At 48.0% G+C, this 22126-nt stretch overlaps 1 protein-coding gene across 1 annotated transcript; it reads left to right on the plus strand.

The window, feature by feature from the left end:
- Nucleotides 1-237: 237 nt before the first annotated feature.
- Nucleotides 238-17295, plus strand: QSOX2 (quiescin sulfhydryl oxidase 2). Its single transcript, XM_081967248.1, has 12 exons — nucleotides 238-549; nucleotides 4286-4386; nucleotides 4667-4715; nucleotides 5381-5483; nucleotides 6257-6347; nucleotides 6934-7079; nucleotides 8865-9005; nucleotides 10201-10330; nucleotides 12974-13096; nucleotides 13815-13965; nucleotides 15179-15367; nucleotides 16524-17295. Exons 1-12 carry the CDS (start codon nucleotides 276-278, stop codon nucleotides 17042-17044), a joined length of 2019 nt encoding a protein of 672 aa, XP_081823374.1. The 5' UTR covers nucleotides 238-275; the 3' UTR covers nucleotides 17045-17295.
- The last annotated feature ends 4831 nt before the right edge of the window (nucleotides 17296-22126 follow it).

Consider the following 22126-nt stretch of genomic DNA (forward strand, 5'->3'; position numbering starts at 1 on the left):
AGGGGGAAGCCAGACGGGAAGGGCAGGGGAGGATGGGCTCTCAGGTCCAAGCCCCCTAATCCCCAGCCGTCCAAGCCAAGGGAGCGGCGGGCGCCTGCTTGACGGAGGCGGCAGGCTCCCGGTGGCCAGGATCCCGCTCCCTGCGCCACCGCGGCCTCTGATTGGGCGCCGAGCAGTGGGCGTGGCGGAGAGGCCGCCCCCGTCTCCAGGGCCGGTGGCCCGTTGCTAAGGGAGGCCTACAAGGCCTGGGTGTCGCCCGGCCTTACGGACCGGTCATGGCGGCGGCGGAGGAGGACTCCTGTCCGGTGCCCCTGGGGCCGCGGCAGGCGCTGCGATGCCTCTTGGCGCTGCTGGCGATGGCGGCGCCGCCGGCCGGGGCGCGACTATACCAAGCCGGCGTGGACCCGGTGTGGGTGCTGGAGGGCGGCGCGGTGCGGGAGGCGCTGCGGGACTCGGCCTCGGCCTGGCTGGTGCAGTTCTACTCCTCGTCCTGCGGGCACTGCGTGGCTTTCGCGCCCACCTGGCGCGCCTTGGCGGGAGACGTCCACGGTGAGCCGGGGATGATGGGAGAGGGAGTCCAACAACCCCCCCCCCGTGTTCCCCCCTTTGGGGAAGATACCCCCCCCCCCATCTTTGCATAGCCTGCCTTGCCCAACCCATCATCCGCAGCCTGAGGCGGGGGACGCCAACGGTGAGCCGAGGATGATGGGAGAGGGGGTCCAACAACCCCCTCCCCTTTGGGAAATAGACACCCCCCCACCTTTGCCTCTCCCCACCCATCATCCTCAGCCTGAGGGGGAAGGCAGTGAGGGCATCGCCGCCTTTGATGCCTAAGCAGGGGTTTGGACTAGAAGACCTCCTGGGTCCCAACTCTGTTATTCCCTTTGAGGGCCACCGGTTGTGGTCGGCAGCGCTGAGGAGGCATCTTGATGCAAAGGGTCTAATTGCGGGGTGACCCTGGCAAGCGGGCGCTTTGGCACCCCGGTTCTTGGATGGCCCTCTTGACCCCTTCTTTGGCCTTCCTTCTGGGTCTGGTGGTCCCGGACCCCATGGAGAACTTGCAACCGTTTGCCCAAGAAAGAAGATCATTTGCAAGCAGAGAAGAGTTTGCAAACTGTAATTTTCCGTTCTCTGGATTTATTTATTTTTTTTAAAATTCTGGGATAATTTCTCCGGTCTCTTCAGGCAACCTCCCTTGGTTGCCTCCAGAAATAATGGGGACCTCCAACTCCCATCCTTCTCCCCAATTGGAGAGAGTGATGGGATTAGAGAGGAAGCTGCAGAAAGATGCTCCACAGCTTCTCCATGGAAGTGGTGGCTGGATCTCTGGGCTAGATCTCTGGGTAGGATCCTGAGAAGCAGTGAAGCAGATCCTTGAGGTGCAGATATCCACCACCCCCCCCTTCAAAGATCTCCTGATTCAATTGAAGCCATTCTGGGTGGATCAATGAATGGGCTGTTTGACCCCTGGGCAACGTTGAAAGATACGGACTTGAGGTAAGAGGTTCTTCTGCTTTCTTATCAGGGAGAGTTGGGAGTTAGACGTCTTAAGACAGCTGAACTACAATTCCCGGGGTCCTCACCATTGACCATTCTGGCTGAGGCTGCTGGGACGCGTAGTCCAACAAGTTCTGAAGGCTCCCATACTCTTCACTTGATTGATTATGCACCATCAAATCAGTGTTTATTCTTAGCAGCAGATAGATTTTCTCCAGGATGAGCTTACTCTTATTTGGCATATTTTGGTTTGAGTTGCAGGTTCAGTTCTAGCCTATCCTTGTGTCATTGAAAAAGTACCTTCTAGAGAAGGGCAGATACTGGTTTTTTTTATTACTGAATAAAAAGACACTTTGTCTGGGAATATTTTGTTCCTTTTCATGGGCTGAATTGCAGCTTCTGTCCAATGAGAAATGATGGTATCTCAGCAGCTGAGAAAAGTGGCGTATTTTCTAAACACTCCAAGGCAATGTGTCAACAACAGTGTGGTTTCTTTTGTGTGTTCAGCTGAGTGAGGCCATTTGTGTGCTTTTGTGCAACAGCACATTCTTTCCACACGTTCCCTCTTTAGCTTAAAGAGAGCAAGCAGGAAGGAGACTTTGAGAGGACATGCTGTGTTTGGCGTGGCAAGCTTTGGGACTTGTACGATGGAGAAATCTGGGGAGTTTCAAAACGTTTGGAATTTAGCAGCTAGTCCTTCTGGTTCAGCAGGCACTTTTGCTTGAAAGATCTGCTTTGTCAAAGCAAGAGCATAGGAAGCTGTCTCTTGAAGCCAGTAAGTAGCCTAGCACAGTTTTTCTCAACCTCAGCAACTTTTAAGATGAGTGGACTTGAATGCCCAGAATTCCCAAGCCGGCAAAGAACCCCAAACCCAGAGCCACTCGGTCTTGCCGGGGTTCAGAGTCAACCCATCCAGGAACTGCGAGAGGGAGTGGGGGGGTCATGGCATCACTTAACTCCCCATGGGCTGAGACGGACAGCTGGGTATGATCAGCATATTGATGATATCTCGGTCCATGGTGGCGGATGATCTCACCCAACGGCTTCATGTAGATGTTAAACAGAGGCGGAGAGCATACCAAGTCCCGTGGGGCCCCGCAAAGCAGCGGCCGAGGGGTTTTTAAATGGAAGTATTTCCCAGTTCCCTGTCCAGTGCAATCATTCACACATCTACTTCGAAAGAAGTCCATCTGAGTTTGTTGGAGGTCTCCGATGGGATTTGGGGAAAAGAGAACTAGATTGTTAATTTAGCACTCCAATATCAAAGGAAAAACATACGTCCTGATGTCTTAACAAATTCTCACCTCACTCTCGTCCTTGTACTGTTCTTTGTGATGCTTGAAATGTATATAGTCATCTTAGCAGGAATAATATATAGGAAAAATCGGTCTCATTTTTTGATCAGTGGAGTTTCTAAGCAAAACGTCGTCCTGATAGTTAAAGTAGTTTAACTACTTCTTGAATGCTGTAGGACAGGAAATGTTAATCAGCCAATTGAGAATTTCTTACGTTGTCAGTTTGTTTTCCTACAATTGAAACTGGTACTGATAAGGCTAAGCAGCAGTATAGATCATCCGTGACTTACAACCATTCCTTTAGTCACCATTCGAAGTTATAATGCACTCAAAAAAGTGACTTTTGACCGTTTTTCAGACTTACAACCATTGCAGCGTCCCCACAGTCACGCGATGAAACTTCCGGTGCTTGGCAACTGGCATGTACTCGTGACAGTTGCAATGTCCCAGGGTCACGGGATCTCCTTTTGCAGCCTTCTGACAAGCAAAATTCTCCTTTCCTTCCCCCTCTGAGGCTGCCTTTTGTGAATGGCCCAGACTTGCCTCCCAGCTGGCGCGCTTAACCAAGTGTTTGTGTTGAGCCTGGCTTGCATTGTGAAAAAGACGACATTTGCATGCCCTTTGTAAGGCTCACTTCATTGCAGTTGTAGGGCTCGAGATGGGGACGGGGGTGGGGGGCGAGGGGGGTGGAGAAGAGAAGAACAGCAGTGCCGAATCATGAATGAAGCAGATAACCCGAAGCCAAGAAGGCCAAACGTGTTTCAAGCTTGCGGTTTTATTCAGCGGCGGACTATTGTGCGTTCGCCCATCTGTCCCGAAATGCTGATGGTTATCCTGGCGCCTGTTGCGTTTGACAGCGTCCCATTTACAATGCCCACTTGCATCCTGCTCATAAACGCCCACATCTGTTTAACAAGTAAACAAAGAGAAGGTGGGGTTTTTTGCAGCCCTGCCAGGAACATCTGGCTTGGGGTTTTAAAAGTCACTTCTGGCAAGATGGGAGGAGGCTGTATACATTTGATAAATAAACGATGCTTCTGCGTTTTTCTCCCCCCCCCCCCTTTTTTTCTTCTTCTTTTTTTAATGGAAGCAAGACCGCATTTCTTCTTAGGGTGGGTTTTATTTCCCCGAGTTTTCAAAAGAGAAGCAAATGTGCTCATTTTGTCTTTCTCTCTGACAGACGTGAACAAGGACAGGCCTCTTAGCCACAACGGTTTCTTTTAAAACTGTTTATTTCAAACGAAAGCAAACTTTCCATATTTCATGCATTAAAAGTTAGTTCTTAACTGCGACGTCTGCAGCGTCATCACTAAATTTCTATCTTGGTGTTTGGGGCCACCTTCGCTCCTCTCAGCGGAGACAAATCCCTTGTGGGTCTAAACACACTTAGCCAAACAAAGCCTGTGCGTTCCTAGATATCTAGAGCCTTGGAATTGTGGGGTGTACGCATTCTGGACCCAAACGAAAGAATCTGACCCCTTGTTTCCTTTCAGAGTGGGAGCCAGCAATTAGGATTGGCGTGCTGGATTGTGGAGATGAGAAAAACTACAAACCGTGTAAAGAGTATGGAATTCAGTATTATCCCACTTTCAGGGTAAGTATTTTCCCGCTTCCTAGAAATGGTTGTTGCTTGATTTGGCCCCACATAGTTTGAAGGATTTCCTGTGGGAATTTTAATCCAGAACTGGGGTGCTCCTTCACTCCTCAAATCTGAGTCGCGCTGCACTTCTCCGTTAGCGTCTATTTTTTGGAGGGGTCAGAGCTTTTAAAACATGCGGGTGATTATATTCAAAGTCGGACCGTTCTACCTTTGGGGTTTTTATTAATTTAGGCTGTTCTAAGCAAAACCTTTTCTTTTCTCCCTCCCCCTCCAGTATTTCAAAGCTTTTACCAAGCAGTTTACAGTTGGAGAAAATCATCACGGTAAGTTCACATGCCAGCCTCCTTTCTCCTTGAAGATCACTCCCAGCCACCTTGTGTCTTAATCCGCAAGACGAATGTCCTTAAGGGCACAAAGCACATTCTGTGCTGCAGGAGCCCTAGTCAGCCAAGTCAGTAATGAAAAGAGGGTTGAATTAAGTTCATAGGCTGCATGCTGGCATCCCTAACTTGAAAGATGCTAAAGGCAGTCCTCAACTTACAACCAAACGTGAGCCCAAAATATCCATTGCCAAGCAAGACTGTTGTTAAGTGAGTTTTACGCCTTGTCTTGCCACAGTTGTTAAGGGGTTTCGTGCAGTTAGCAACCCTGAACAACTGTCATAAGTATGAGCCAGTTGCCAAGAGTGTCGATTTTGATCACGCAGTGCCGCAGGGGTTGTCCGTGTGGGTCATTTTTTTCAGTGCCGTTGTAACTGTGAACGGTCACTAAACAAGTGGTTGTAAGTGGAGGGATACCTGTACTTGGAGATGCCTTTTCCTTGAAGAGTGCACTTCAGAGCCCTGGTCCTTTCCTGCTGCGCCTTGCCAAACCCCGTGGATGTTCATTGGATGTTGGTAGGAGGGATGAGTGAAGCGCTTTGCCTGATGTCAAGGAAGGTTCCCTTCCGGCATACCCGCCCGAGTGCCATCCTTCTCTCTTTCCTCAGCAACTTCAGATCTTCAGACCATCCGCCAAACCATGATTGATTTTCTGCAGAACCATTCCCGAGAAGCAAAACCACCAGCTTGTCCCTCTTTGGAGCCAACTCTGTGAGTCCTTAACCCTATCCCTAACCCTACAAATACAGCAGCATGTCATGGCTGTCAGGGTTCCAAGTAGCGCCCACAACGAAAGAACACTGCGAGACTTGAGTTTCCTCAAAGTTCCATTTTATTAGAGATGTCATATTGGCACATCTGGGAAAACGCAAATCTGAAAGTTTCCAGGTTTCCCCACCCAAGTGAAAGTTCAAGACCCTGCCCAGCACTCACATGTCCATCACATGGTCCAATCAGGTATCATTCAAGCCAGGAGTTACCTCCCAGTCATCTCATCACAGCTGCAGGTCCAGATGACCTTGACTTTCTGAGAAAGAATGTTGTTATGGCTACATATCACCCACACTCTGTAAAGTCCCAGCTTCCATTTTCCCACAGTAGAAAATGTGGCAGGCCTGAAATCCAAAAGTTAAAAGATGGCTTCCAGGTCTGACAATGACACATTCAGAAAGCCATATAAACCATTTCAAGATCTATTTTGTTGTTTGCTTATTACAATTATTTATTTCCTGCTTCTCAAGATGTTCATTCTCCCAACCAAAGCTGCAGAAACAATTATGAATGAAGGCCCCAGAAATGATTTCTTTTAGCAGCAAACTGGGTAAAAAGCCTTTTCATAATTTCTGCTGCTTGACAATATGTGAGTTGAAAATGCTTGTAGATAAGCTGTAGATATTATCAGTAAATGTCTTCTTGCCTTTATCTCTCCTGTGATTCTCTCATTAATTTTTCTTAATTAATTCTAAATCATTTGTTCTTAACAGGCCAGAAGAAGTATTTTCCCTTTTCAATAAACACAGTCAGCATTATACTGCCATCATTTTTGAAAGCGGGAGCTCATATCTAGGCCGAGAGGTAATGTAACCAATGAAGGTAACACAAATCCCAGTCCTCCTTTAGACGTAAGGGTGGCTTAAGTATCTCTGTATCTAGTTCTGATTGGAATGGACTTTCATCCAGCCTTCCGACTTTAACTTGTAAGCCTGGAAGGAAGACAAAATAATTTGTTTCATGGCCAACTTCATTCAAACTCTGATGTTGTTCAGAATATCAGAGCCAAAAGGGGCCTTGGAGGTCTTCTAGTCCAACTCCCTGCTCAAGCAGGAAGCCCATGTACCAGGGTGTCCAACCTTAGTCACGTGAAGACTTGTGGACTTCAACCTCCAATGCATCTTTTATCACTTGGCCAAAAATAATATCGGCAGCAACACACTGCAGGCCTAGGCTGTTATTTAACAAACAAATCCCATTTAAATGTAGTGGAATTATCTCTCAGCTAAGCCTGTGAGTGTTCTTCATTTTTCCCCCCTGGTCTCCAAAGTGCCAGTCTTTGTGAAGCTGGGTGTAACCTGTTTGCTGGGCCTGAGCAAACTTTGCCTTTGTTTGCAGTAGTGACTAAACACACAGCCGCACTGGTAACTCAATATGTTTTCCCCTCCAGGTAATCTTGGACCTGGGTCAGTATGAAAACATGGCTACCAAACGGGTTCTAAATTCTGAGACCGCTTTACTTGAAAAACTTGGTATTACTTCGGTCCCTTCGTTGTACCTGATTTATCCCAATGGATCCCGTGGATTAATTAACAAGTAAGTCGATGAATGTGAGTTTCTAGGAGTTTCGGAGACCTTAAAGCAGTGTGTCTCAAATCTGGGCCATTTTAAGATGGGCAGACTACAACTCCCAGAATGCTGAGTTGAAGTCTGCCCATCTTAAAGTGGCCAAAGTTGAGAAACAAAGTTATGTGAAAATAATTTTAGGATCCTCTTTGGTAGCTCCAGCTATAATCTGTAAATCCAGAGCAGGCAATTGAGGGGAGGTATGATGTTGGGAAGCCATCAAGGGATCGTTTATTTGCTCATGTGCTCAAAAGAATTCCCAAATTTGAGCCATCCATCTACTGTGCAAAACTCTGTAAGCTGTCAGTCACCTCTCGATTTATGGAGCTGTCAGTTGTTTGATGCATTCGGTGTATCCCTTGTATTCATTCTAAAAAAGCTTTCTCCGGGTAGCTGCTAAGAGTTGACATTAATCATCATCTTAATTTCAATTTTTAACTTCTTATACTTTTTACGTATGCACTTTTTAACTTGTATGATGATGTAAGTCGCCCAGGGTCACTGGGTTGATTAGTCATTATAAATTTTCGCAACCATCCCAGGGGTTTCAGCATTTGCACATGAGATTATGGCTTCCATTTAAACGTTTTTGTTGTTTTGTTTTATATTGTGGGCTGCGGGGACAGTTGAGCCGAGGGGTTGCTGTGGGCATGTCAGTAACTATTTTGCAAATTCCTGGTATATGCAAGATGGTCAGAATTCTTAAGTACAATTTGGGAAAGAGCACCCTTCAGCAATGACTGAATGACCCAGGTGGCTTGGATTTGTGTGAGTCACCTGGGCAAATTGCCCTCTGCAGGGTGTGCCAAAGAAAACAGAGAGTTGATAACACGGAGCTCTTTAGCTACCTGTATCACAGAGGGCCAAATCAATATTTAAGTAGGGCAGCTCTTATCTAGAGGATGTGAGGGCACCAGTTCTAAGTCCCTTCCCTTGATAGGTACAGGTAGCACTTGCAACAGATAGAGCCATTGAGGCGCAGTAGTTAGAGTGCAGCATTGCAGGCTGACTCTGTCCACTGCCAGGAGTTTGATCCTGACTGGCCCAAGGTTGACTCAGCCTTCCCTCCTTCTGAGGTGGGTAAAATGAGGGCCCAGATCGTTGGGGGCAAGAGGCTGACTCTGTCAACCCCTTAGAGAGGGCTGTGAAGTGATATATAAGTCTAAAGTGCTATTGCTAGTCCTTGACTTACAACCACAAATGAGCCCAACATTTCAGTTGCTAACCGAGGCAATCGTTAAGTGAGTTTTGCCCCATTTTACCACCTTTCTTGCCACAGTGGTGAAGGGAAATCCCTGCAGCTGTTAAGTTAGTAACTCCGCTGTTAAGTGAATCTGGCTTCCCCATCGACTTTGCTTGTCAGAAGGTCGCAAAAGGGGGTCGCATAACCCTGGGACCCTGCAACCGTTATAAATATGAAGCAGTTGCCAAGCATGCAAAATTTGATTGCACAGTTGTGGGGAGGCTGCAACGGTCGTAAGTGTGAAAAATGGTCACTTTTCTCAGTGCCGCTGTAAGGTTGACCGGACACACAACGAATGGTTGTAAGTCGAGGGCTTTATTTATTGCAGGGGTGTCCAAACTTGGGAACTTTAAGACTTGTGGACTTCAACTCCCAGAATTCCCCAGCCAGCAGAGCAGTCCACAAGTCTTAAAGTTGCCAAGTTTGGACACCCCTGAATTTTATTGGGAACCTTTTAGGCAAGCAATCCGCAGAGGCTTTCTTTAACTTTTACACTGTCCTTCCATACACAGTTTGAAGCCTCTTCGGTCTTTCTTTTCTTCCCATTTAAAGTCACTCCCGGGAGTTAGAAGAAAACTCACTTCCCCACTCCCACTTCTCCAGCAAAAGAGACCAGGAAACACGGACGTCAAGGAATGGAAAGAGTTTGACCAGTAAGCAGTTCTCCGGTTCTCTTTAAATGGCTTTTTTTTTAAAAAAAATTTTGCAATCTTGGCTTTTCTCCCACTCCTGAAATGTGTGGATTCAGAGCAAAGGATGGTTTTGCATTATTTGGGCTGCCTTTGTGGGGTAGGTGGACCTCTGCAGAACACATAGCTTAAGGTTGCCGAGGTTGTGAATCCATGCTCTCATGCTCCAACCTTTCGGGCCTCAGGGACCACTAAATTCATAATTTTAAATCCTGTGGACCACTAATATGACCTGCCTAATGACCGGGTGGGTGGGTGTGGCTAGGTGGTCATGTGACTGGGTGGGCGTGGCCAACTTGATGTCACTCACATTGAGGGGCGCCTCGCCAACCTCTACTCGCCCCTCCCCTCCCAGCCCCTCCTCCCCTGCCTGCCCGGGCACCTTAGGGCCCCAACAGGAAGCAGTTGCTGGAGCGAAGCAGCCCCCAGGAGAAAGAGTTGGCAAAACAGCTCAGTTCAAATTGGATCTGACTGAGAAGGAGGCTCAGCAGAAGCACCTCACTGAGGACTAGGAGCATAGGCTTTCCAAGCAGAAGGAAGACCTGCGGGAGTACAAGACCAGGTGCAGGCGCTTGGAGGCTCAGCAGGCTGAGATGGTCAGCCAGTTCCAGGCCATGATGCATCCCCACTGGAACGAGGCCCTCCGGCTCTTTGCCACCAGCAGCTCTTCCCTCCAGCCTTCGCCCAAAGCCCCCCCACCAGGAGGCCGAAGCAGACCCCAAGTCAGATCGCCCTCCTCCGACCTTCACAAAAAGACCCCGAAAGGGGAGACTCTCTGCAACAACTTATGCGTTCATTGCACATATCTGTCCCAGGGGCCATAGTTGGAGGATCCCTGATGTAAAGCAACATTTAAAAAAAGGAAAAAAAGTTTCTGTGGACCAACAAAATTTTCTCACAGACCACCAGCACTGCTCTAAAGGGTGAAGGCTTTGTACCATCTATGCATGCAGATTTATAATAATCATAATGCAAACAAGGAGGGATCCCTACCCAGATATAAACCTGGCTACCAACAGCTGGCCTAATAACAGGAGCTGCTAAAAATAAATCTCAGGTTTTAAAACCCCCCCAGCTGTTTAGTATTCCTACCTTCCTCACTTGTGCAGGTAAAATAAACCTGCCCCTTTTGAAATACTCCGTGTCTCTTGCTTTTCAGGTCCAAATTATACATGGCTGACCTTGAATCTGGGCTGCATTATCTGTTCAGGGTGGAACTTGCCACCCACAAAACCCTACAAGGCCCTGAGTTGAGGACCTTGAAAGATGCCGTTCTTCTCCTGGCCAAGGTGAGCCCTCTTCGCCTTCTCATTGGGTTTTTGCAGCCTGCGCTAAATCACGCTGAGCAGGGACTCTTCCTAAGCTCCAGGACTCACCTAATAAAATGGAGGTTTGATGCATTTATGGGGAAGGAGAAGACGAGGTTCCTGTTTGAAGGCCAAAAAGCCCATTCAGAAAGGCCCAATTGGAATCAGAATTTTCACTGCTGGCTTTCTGTGTGCATTTTCACAGCCCTTTGAGAACTGGTGTCTTCAGAGGCGATTCGTAGGATCCAATCACCGGGAACCGAGTTTTAGTCTTCTGAGCTTTTGAACTCCTGCTGGAGCCCACCCTCGGGGATTTTTAGCAATGCTGTGTGTGGCACAGGCACCATATATCATATTTTTCAGAGTATGAGACGCTCCAAAGTATAAGACGCACCTAGCTTTTGAGGAGGAAAAGAAGGAAAGAAAAAAAGCTGCCTCTGCCTCCCAGCAATTTGCCTCCTTGCACCAAACAGCCTGTTTCAGTTTCAGCACAGCCTGATTAGCACAAGCAGCTGGTTGTCCGATCAGCTGTTTCAGGCTGCAGGGATTGCCATAGCCTATTGCCGCTTCCACACACTCCATTTTCCACCCCTTCTGGGCAGTGGGGATTGGAATGGGTGGATAATGGGGCACGGGGAGGCTGAAAACGGGGCACGCAGAGGCCAAAAATGGGATGTGGAGAGGCCGAAAATGGGGCGCGCGAAGGCGGCAATAGGCAATGGCGATCCCTGCAGCCTGAAACAGCTGATGGTCGGGAGAGGCCGATCCAACTGACAATCAGCTGCTTCTGCTAATCAGGTTGTGCTGAAACTGAAACAGGATGCTTGCTGTTTGCTGCAAGGAGGCAAATTGCTGGGAGGCAGAAGGCAAAGGGTGGGGGCCAGCGGGTGGGCAGGGATACATTTGGTGTATGAGACACACCCAAAATGTCACCCTATTTTAGGGGTAAATACCTGGGAATTGAAGTCCATACCTCTTAAAATTTGCCAGGCTTGAGAAACGCAGGTTCAGAAGATTGGTTTTCCTCTTAAAACTCCTCACTTGATGAGACTTGAATATTGAATCTCCTCTTTTGGGGTGAGCTTACGGAAGGTCACATTACTTGGAAGTAGTTTCCAAGATGCAGAACCTGCTCCATCAGAAGTGGCCCTGTGGCCCTCTCTGTGTCCAGAAAAGTAGCTAAACCAGGCCTTCACAGCCAGACCTTTTGAACCGGGCATCTTGTTAAAAGGATGTTTAACGGCCCTATTGTTGGTTCCGTTTCTGCCTGTATCTCCGCATTGGAAGCCCCTGGATCATCCTGCATGGATGGAAATATAAGATATAAATCAGATAAGTCAATAATGGTAAATAGGCAGATTGGTTGTGTGGCAGCATATGGGGATCAAAACATTTCATAGAGAGGATTTTGTTTTAGTTGAGGAGGAAATGCTATGATAAAGCCGAATTAGCTAAGAGTTCCCTGAGCAGTACAGGGAAGCTCCAGCTTTGATTGCAATAAACAAACATTTTATCTTGTAGACAGAAATTCGCTACCCCAGAAGGCTGGGCAGCTTTTTCCAAACTGGGCCAATTTAATCTAATTCAGTGTTTAAGGCCTAGAAACCAGGAAACTCTTGAGTTCTAGTCCTGCCTTAGGCATGAAAGCCAGCTGGGTGATTTGGGGCTATTCTCTCTCTCCCAATGCAGCCCACCTCAAGGGTTGTTGTGGACAAAAGAATAGGAGGAAGGAGCATTAGGTATTCTCTGTTTCCCCGAAAATAAGCCCTCCCTGGATAATAAACTCAATCGGGCTTTTGAGCGCATGCACTAAAATAAGCCCTCCCCACCAAAATAAACCCTCCCTGAAAATATTGCAACACAGCAGCAGCCATGAAGTGACCACGCTCGCCGCCTCCTGCACTTCAAAAATAATAAGACCTTCCTGAAAATAATGCAAGGCACTTATTTGGGGGGGGGGTGTCAAAAGAAAATACCCTTTCTTATTTTCGGGGAAACAATGGATGGAAACCAATCAAGGAGAGAAGCAACCTAGAACTAAAGAGAAATTTCCTAATGGTGAGAACAGTTAACCAATCAGAACAGCTTGCTCCATCGCTGGAGGCTTTTAAGAAGAGATGGACAAACCCCTGTCTGAAACGGCAGTTTAAGGTCTCCTGCTTGAGCAAGGGGTTGGACTAGAAGACCTCCAAGGTCCCTGCCAACTCTGTTATTCTATGTACGTTCACTGTCTTGAGCTATTTGTAAAAAAATAACAAAGGTGAGATTTTAAAAATATACATAAGTAAGTAAATAAATAATCCGCTCCTCCCCAAATCAGCTCACGTAGGTTTTTAAATCTTAACAACCAACCTAGCACTAAAACAGATAATCTTCCGCTGTTCGGTAAGTTTGTGCGTGGGGCCCTCTGTGACTGATCTGTTTTAAACAGAAAAGCTGAACTCCAGTTTCAGCTTTTGCTCCCTGATGGTTCGTGAAAGCCAGTTGTGTTGCCTTTTATCTGTTTCCCCCCCCCCACACACACACACACCTGCGGCCCTGGCAGCTTCAGGGAAGGGGGGAAAGTGTCAGATACAACGACGTGGATTCCTTGATGACCTGTCACTAACTCGGCTTTTTCTCCAGCTCTTTCCTGGCCGTCAACCTGTGATGAAGTCGCTGGAGACCCTACAGGTGTGGCTGCTGAGCCTCCCGCTGGACCGCATCCCCTACGATGCCATCTTGGATGTGCTCAACAATAAAATGCATGTAAGCTACTGCTAGGCTTTTGGTTGGGGGACGTAGATTTAGTCAACAAAAGAAGGGGGAAAAACAGGAGGAAGAAAGAAAGAGGGAGGGAAAGAAAAAGAAGGAAGAGAGGGGAAGGAAAGGAGGAGGAAAAGGAAGGGAGGAAGAGAAAGAGGAAGATGGGAAGAAGGAAGGAAGAGAATAGAATTACAGGCTGTCTTCAATATACAACCAGTTGCATTCAGAGTTAAGACGGACTTATTTACGATCCGTCCTTGAAGTTACAACTGACACACACTCGTCATCGCATCTTGGGTGCTTGGCAGCTGGCTTGCGTTTACGGCCAGGGGCACCATCCCATGCCACGTGACCACAGTTTGCAATGTATTTTGGCCGTTATCGATTCTAAAAAAAAAACCCAACCCATTCCGAAGAATGGATTCACTTTGCGATGGTGGTGACTCCCTTCGTCAGAAGAGCTGTGTGTAGTCCTCGATTTACGACCGCAATAGACCTGGGAATTTCTTCCCTCCCTCCCTCCTTTTCTTTCTTCTTTCTCCCCCCCTCCCCCGCCTTTTTCCCTTCATCCTTCCTCTTCCCCTTCTTTTAAAAGTTAGATGAATCCCTCAAGATGTCAGTCTAGGACAGGAACTTCTAACATCCCCCCCTGGCTGTAAGCTGTACCACAATAGATTTCTGCCTGACTCACCGTTCATGCCGGTTTTTCCCCCCTTTCTAGATCTCTGGCCAGTTTCTGCCCAGCCGTCTCCAGTGGGTCACGTGTCAGGGCAGCCAGGTGGGACTGAGAGGTTACACCTGTTCCTTCTGGAAGCTCTTCCACACCTTAACAGTCCAGGCAGCAGCCCAACCCAGAGCCTTGCTCAACACAGGTGAGGGGAAAAAGTATCACTGAAATATCATCCTCCTTTGACATTTTGTTCTCTATTCTGTGACCACAATCACCCACCACACAAAAAGGAAATCCTGTGTGTTTGTGGCTTTTCAAAGTCAAGAGGTCTCCTTTCATTAATATCCTGGTGTAAGAAACATCTCCAGCTGTGAGCTACAGCTAGAACATGGTTTGAACTGAGTCAGTTTACCCAGATTTACTTTTCTGGGAGCAGGTTGAAAGTTTCAACCCATTTTCCAAGCTCGTTGCAATGACTGGGCGTTCCTTTCCCACCGATTTTGTTAAAGGCCATTTCTTGTAACAGGAGAATTGGGTCAGGCCGAAGCAGCAGGATTATATCTTTGAGGGTATCCTCTTCTTATTGCTTGCTTTAATTCCCGCCTCCTAGAGAGCCCCTAATCCTCCCAGCCACAGGTGGAGTTTGCCCATTTTAAAGATTAGGAGGATCCAGAATTGAGGCAGTTTTGCAGGGAAAGAGAAAGGAAGGATTAGGTCAAGAGACATGACATCTGTTTACAAGGTACAGGGGGCTAATAAATGAAACAGACACAATAACCACTTTATAGTCTCTTTTCTTATAATTATTGAGAATTCAGAGGAAAGATTCTGCACAGGAAGTTTGGAATAAATTCCCTCTTTTCCAAAGGGAATTTCCACCCCTTGCCCTAAAGACCAGATTCCACTAAGATAAGTCATATATCTTATGAAAAAAGTAAGTAGGTCGAAAAGGAAAATTGAGCAAGAAATCCACTCCTCCGTTGCTCAGCTTTTTCCTCTATCTCTTCCCAGCTCTTGGCAGAGAAGGGAAGAATATTTAAGTGTCAAGCATGCTGGACAGCTGACATTAGACAAAAAACAAGGACAGATAGTCCTCGACTTACGACCACAATTGAGCCCAAAATTTAGGTTATGTGAGACATTTGTTAAATGAATTTCCCCCCATTTTACAACTGGCTTCATGGGTGGATGCAACCTAGGACTGCATTAGCTTTTCTGTGCTGCAGCTGCCAAAACAAGCTCAGTCAATCAACGCCTGATGAAAAGGAGGAAGGGAAAAGGTTTGAGTTCTTTGCTTTGGGGACGCCAGAGGCAAACCTGAGAGGAGAACCTGAGATGTTCACGGGGGGGGGGGGGTGCATCCCGTGTCCCACCAGGGAACGATCCCCAGGCTCTTTGTCGGTTGCTCCTTGCAGGCTTTGAAGACAATCCCCGGGTGGTCCTCCAGATCATGCAGAAATACATCCAGGATTTCTTTGGCTGCCGAGCCTGTGCGGAGCACTTCGGGGAGATGGCCAGAGACTCTTTGGCTACCGTGAAGAGCTGGGACGGAGCTGTGCTGTGGCTCTGGGAGAAGCACAACGTGGTCAACGCCCGCCTGGCAGGTAGTTTTCAAGGGACGACTTGGCACTTCGGATGGCTTTTTCCTATGTTGGTCACTGGGGAGGGAGGGCAGTCTGCCTTTCCATCAGTCTTAATTCCTGCAGGGTTTTTTTTTTTTTTTAGAAGTGGCTTGCTATTCCTAGGGCTACAAGAGAATGACAGGCCCAACTGGCTTCATGGGTGGATGCAACCTAGGACTGCATTAGCTTTTCTGTGCTGCAGCTGCCAAAGCAAGCTTCAGTCAATCAGAATAGAGCTGGAAGGGACCTTGGAGGTCTTCTAGTCCAGCCCCCTGCTCAAGCAGGAGACCCTATGCCGTTTCAGACAGGTGGCTGTCCTGTCTTTTCTTAAAAGCCTCCAGTGATGAAGCACCTACAACCTCTGAAGGCAAGCCTTTTCTCCTTGGCTCCAGGTTTCTTCTCTCATTGATGAATATCCAACCGTTCTTTCTTGTCTTGCCTTCTGGTGCTTTGGGAGATAAGTTGACCCCCCCTCCTCTTTATAGCACCCCCTCAAATACTGGAACACTACTATTACGTCATTCCTAGTCCTTCCTTTCTCTAAACTGGCCGTACCCAATTCCTGCAACCATTCTTCATTTGCTTTTGTCTCCAGGATTTTAATCATCTTACTTGCTCTTGTAACACAGTCCTAGGTTGCATCAATTAAGGGAGATCACGAGAACTGATAGTACCACTTTATAGCGCACTAGAGAGGCCAAACGTGGGATATTCTGTGTCCAGTTCTGGTCACCATGATACAAAAAAGATGCGTATTTAATCAAATGTTTGATTAAATAAAGAAGCCAATGATCAGTGATCACAGATCAACGCCTTCATTTGGCTGGTTTGTTCTGGCCTGGAGGGGGCTGATGGAGTAGAGAATTTTCCACCACCTCCTCCTCCTCTTCACTTTGTTCCCTCCACCCCTCTTAGCTTTATTTAGTTTGCGTAAGCCATGCTGGCTTCTTCTTGGATTTCTTGTTTTAAAATCTAAAATCCTTATTCATTGTTTTAAGGTTTTATACTCTACATTACCCAAGGTCTGTAAGCCGCACAGAGCAAGATGGCTGGCACATAAGTAAACAAATAAATACTCAGCTCCTAAACTAATGCAACCCCTGGTGCTTCCTGCCTCTCCCTCTTCTTTCTCTGACAGGCGATTTGAGCGAAGACCCCCAGTTCCCCAAAGTGCAGTGGCCCACCCTGGCCCTTTGCCCCGCGTGCCACAAGACGGCCCAAGGCCCCTCTGCCTGGGACAAGACACAGGTGCTCCATTTCCTGAAACAGCATTATGGCAGCCACAACCTCGTCCACACCTACCTCGAAGAAGCCAACAACGCCGAAGGACAAGAGGCCCAAGATGGAGGAGAAGGATTTCCAAAGGAAGCCGCTCCGGAGGCCAACAAGGGCCAAGATCCACAAAAGTCCAAAGGCTTGGACCACGGGAGAGCCAAGGAGGACTCCGTAATCGATCCGGGGAAAAGGCCTGGTGGCTCAGTAGTAGAGCAGGAAAGGAAGCAGGCGGTGTCGTTCCTGGGAGTGGGCTTCTCCAATATCGACATGAGCCTCTGCATCGTACTCTACGTAGCGTCGTCTTTATTTTTAATGATCATGTTCTTTTTCTTCCGCGTGAGATCCAAGCGCTGGAAAGTGAGACACAACCGTCCCCACGTATAACGGATCCACTGGAAATCATGTTTCAGTCTGGAAACGGCTCTCTTCTGCTCGCCTGCCACTCGGGTAGCAGGGAATCAGGGATTTTTTTTTCTCCCTCTCTTTTTTACAGCGCAATGTTTTAAATTTCATGAGACCGTGCCATTTGTTCCTCATTCACTGTTGAACTGCTTCTCTGCTGTTGGACACTTTGAATTTGGAACGGTGTAGAAAAAGGTGTTAATTAAAACGGTTCCGGTGATCTTTTTCCTTGGGTTACCTTGTGTGCTGTGGTTTATGAAATGGTTCAAGAAAATCAGGGTGCTTGGAGGGTGTTAAACAGGTGCTTATAACAGCAACCAAATTTGGGTGCAAATATTTAGATGACCACTATAGAATAAAATCCAACCAGGTGTTTAAAAACTTTAAAAGAGCTGATTTTAACAAACTCAGAGGCAGCCTAAGAAAAATTCTATGTATAAAAAAACTTAACAGGGAAACAACTCAAGAAGCATGGGAAACTCTGAAAAATATGATCCTAAAAGCCCAGTTCAACACAATACCACTGAAAAAGAAATCCAAGGAGAAGCCAGCATGGTTGCACAGGCTGAAAGACAAAAAGTTTAAGTACAAAAAATGGAAAGAGGGACATATAACTAAGGCAGAATATTGGCAGATAGCCTGAATTTGCAAAGACAAAAGTCAGGAAAGCAAAGGCTCAGAATGAACAAATACTTGCAAGGAAAGTCAAAGATAATTTTTAAAAAGTTTCTTTCAACATATAAATAAAAAGAAAAAAGTCAAGGGAACAGTCGGTTCCGCTAAAGAGAGAAGATGGCAAGGAAGTACCAGGCAATAGAGAGAAAGCAGAGCTGCTTAACTCATTCTTTGCACAAAGAATGCACACAAAAAGAAACTATAGCCCAACCTACCAAAATCATAATTGCAAAGGACAGACTAGAAATAAAAATTAAAATAAACAAGAAAATGGTAAAAGGACACCTGTCTGATCTTGATGAATATAAATCACCGAGACCTGATGGATTACATCCCAGAGTTATGAAGGAGCTGGCAAATGTTATCAAAGAACCCTTGTACCATATGTTTTAAAAAATCCTGGAGCACCAGGGAACTCCCGGAGGATTGGAAAAGAGCTGGTGTGATTTCCATCTTCAAAAATGGGGAAAGAAACAGACCCAGTAAACTACAGACCAATCAGCCTAACATCAATACCTGGGAAAATACTGTGGGGGGAGGGGGAGGGAGATGACAGATCTGTGAACAATTAGAAGCGAATTGTTATAACGAGTAGCCAGCACAATTTGTTTTAAAAGATCATGCCAAGCCCGTCTTATTTCATTCTTTGACAAAGTGACTATGTTAGTAGAGCAGCAAAATGCTGTGGACATAGTATGCTAGACTTCAGCAAGGCCTTCGACAAAGTAGACCACAACCTACGTCTTGGTAAACACCTCCACCAAATGGATTTGTAGCTGGTTGACAGACCGTACTTACATCTACAAGGAGGGATGTAAGAAGTGGAATGCCTCAAGGTTCTGTCTTGGGCCCAGTACTCTTCGTGACCTTCAAAAATGATTCAGATGAGGGAGTAGAAGGGGAACTCGTCAAATTGACAGGTGATTCTAAGGTGGACTAGATTAGACCTCCAAGGTCCCTTCCAGCTCTATTCTGGTTGACTAGATGGAGATAAAGAGATCAGAAAAAGGAAATTCCGGGCAGCCATCTAGTGGTCATGCAACATGTTGCCAGACTACATCTCCCATAATTCCCAGCCCCTCTTAGTGCTGCTCTATGACAACAGCCACAATGAAGGACAGCCTCATCCTGCAGCTCATCGTGGAGGGACCTCTCCCCCCCACCCTTCCGAGACCCAAGAAGGAGCCCGAAAGAATAAAGAATGGAAAGGGAGAGGGCTGGAGACAGACAGGTCCTTAAGTGGGTGAGGTCTCCATCCCCTAAACAGGCTGAAATCCAGACAGCTGGGGAGGCAGTCGGATTTACTCCAATCAGTTGCTTGTTTGGCTTCGTTCCTCAAGTTGGAGCAAGGAAGCAACAGGTTGAGAATCTGAGCATCTGTGGATTTTTAAAATATTAAATTCCCTCTAAATCCATCCATCCCTTCTTTCCATCTTTGCACCCTCTCTTCTCTTCCCTTTTTCTCCTTTCCTTCAAGATTTGTTTTTAAGATTTGCCAATAAAGCGTTCCGAATCCCAGATCCTGCATCTTCTCTCTGAGTTTCCTTGTCATTTTGGAAACGCTTTGCCTTTAGTGGTTGATCCCAAGGCAGCTGGGGGACTGGGGGGGGGACGGGGACGGGTATGGATTGGAGAAAATGAAGGAGCATCTACTTGCTTGCTCTAGTAACTAGAACTTACTCAGCCCCCTTTACATTCTATCAAGTGAGGGGAAGGAAATAAAAAATTACCATATAAATTGAATTAAAATTGCCATATAAATTTATGTAATGAATAAACACAAGTGGTCCTTGGTTTGCAACTATTCATTTAATGACTGTTCAAATTTACTACAGCAGCGAAAAATGTGACTTTGAACCGTTTCTCACACTTACAACCTTTCCCGCCTCCCCAAGATCACATGATTAAAATTCAGATGCTTGGCAACTGGTTTCAGGCTTATGACCGTTGCTGGGTTCCAAGGTCATGTGACCACCTTTGGCAACCTGATTAGAAAAGTCAGTGGGGAAGCCAAATTCATTTAACAACCGGATTATTAACTTATGAACTGCAGGGATTCACTTAACAATTGTGGCAAGAAAGGTCGTAAAATGGTGCAAAGCTCACTTAACAAATTGACAGCAGAAATTTTGGCCTCAATTGTGGTCGTAAACCGAGGACTATCTGTACATAGCAGCCCTTGTCAAATGCAATCACCATCTGATATGTCTCTAAATCTCACTTCATCCGCCAGAATTTGTGGGTGCCCCGTACCTCAAGACTTTCAAAAAGAGACTGGACGGCCATTTGTCCAGAAAGGCAGAGAGTCTCCTCCTTGAGCAAGGGGTTGGACTAGAAGACCTCCTAGGTCCCTTCCAATTCTGTCGTTCTTTATTCCCTTTGTGTCTGCCTTCGCCTAATGGTTAACTGTGGAAGGCATGCTGCATCCACGTGAAAACCGGGCAAAGTTAAACTCGGGGTCTTCCTTCTTGGCTTCAGGAGAGGTACCAATCCAACCTCTTTGCACACTTCCATGCTTCGGCGACTGAATAACGTCTCTTCAGCACCGCGGACAGCTCCTCCTGAGACGCGTTGCCCCCTCAGCCTTTGTTTTGCTCACAGAGCCGGGCGGGGCAACAGGAGGAGCGACTAGGGGGGGAGGCTGCGCCGTTCAAGTGACGCGGGGCAGTTGGCAGGGGAGAAATCCCTCGCCCCATCGCCCTCCACCCCCCCGCGGCCACTCCCCCTCTAACCCTTCGCCAGCCACCCGACCTGCTCTCTTGTATTCCGGTTGGAGGCTCCCGGAGTTGCCAGCCACCATCCCTCGGGCCAAGGCTGGGGGAGGGGAGGGGGGTGTCTCTATTCCGCCGCCCGGCCGAACTTCCTCTTCCTCCGACCCCGGCCGGAGGTCTCTTCCCCGGCCGGGCAGCTCAGCGCCATGCTGCTGGAGCGCGCCCGCGGGGAGAAAGCTGCCCCCGCCGAGCCCTGCGCCTTCGGCAGGAACCCAGGTAAGCCAGCCCCGACGGGCGCCGTCGCCCGCTGGCCTCCCCCGAGAAACGCCGAGGGCTTCGGGGAGAGGGGAGGCTTATGCGGGACTCGCGAAAGGGACCTCTTGTCCCGGTTGGCCCGCGGAGGGTGGGAGATCCTCCTTCAGGGGAAAGTCACCTGTTGTGCGCTCCCACCGCCTCCAGCCGAAAGAGAAGAAATCCCCGACGGTGGCGGGGGTCTTTCCTAAATTAGGAAAGACCCTCAAACTTTTGCTGAGCGCTCTTGAATGGGACGATTGTTCTAGTTTGCGCCCCTCTTCTTCTCCTTCATTTGCGCTGAAGGTTAATGGACGGTCATTCTGGTCTTCTCCACCTTTCCTTCTCCAAGGAGGCGCCCCGCCAAAAACTTTTGAAGGATTTTTCCTCTCTTCTTTTACCTCCTGGTCGCTTTTATTATTATTATTATTATTATTTTCCTTCCTTCCTCCTTCCCTCTCTCCCTCCCTCTTTCTCTTCCTTCCTTCCTTCCTCCCTCCCTCTTTCGTTTTCTTTCTTTCTCTTTCTTTCTGTCTGTCTTTCTTTTCCTCGACACAAGTCTTTCCTGGAGGAAGGGAGCCAGTCAAAGAATCCGGGTTCAACTTATAACATACCCTATGCTTAATAGGACATCTTCCTCCTCAATCTCCTCTTCAGTCAATGGAAAAGCCCAACCCAGGAGGCGAAGGGGCCACATTATTTGGGGGAAAGAGGGGAGGAAAGAGAGAGAGAGAGAGAGAAACGGCCGGGCCTCCGTTGGGGGAGAGGAGAAGCTGGCCCCACCCCAGCTCACCCGAAGTCGTTAGGACGCGCCTGGCTTGGCGGGGGCTGAACAGCTGCCAGGCGCGTCTCTTTCCAGCCCAGGGACCTCCCAGAGTGGCGGCTCTCCCAACCACGGAAATCGCCCTCCCACCGCGGGTCCACTTTCACTCTGCTGGAGACCCTCCAGGGCAGCAGGCCAACCTTGGTCAAGGCCCCCAAGCGCTCCTGAAGGTCAGCTCGGGACCCAGAAGTCCCCTAACCCGTTTGGGGGTCTTTTCAGAGCCGGCTCTCCGCGGCTCAAGAGAAACTGGAACGAGGGAAAGGGTGAACTGCAGGCCCGCCTCCAGGGCATCTGTTGCCCGGCGTGCAGCTGGAGAAGCCACAAGTCGGGCGCGTCTCTCTTGCTTGGCTGGTCCGCTTCGGGAGGGAGGGTCGCTTGGTCCCACCGGCTTCTCCTCTGCTCACTCCCTTCAGCGCCCAAGGGGTAGAAATTAAGAGGATTTCTTAAAACCGGGAATAAATTGGCTTCTCCTTAGAACTCCGCCTTGCCGCGAATTCTTGTGAGGAATTTGGAGAAGCGGTTCCGAAGGAGTGAAGAATCCGCTGCTCCTTTCTCGCTGGAAAA

Source organism: Natrix helvetica (genome assembly GCF_964273705.1).
Source record: "Natrix helvetica genome assembly, chromosome: 15".
NCBI classification, from domain to species: domain Eukaryota; kingdom Metazoa; phylum Chordata; class Lepidosauria; order Squamata; family Natricidae; genus Natrix; species Natrix helvetica.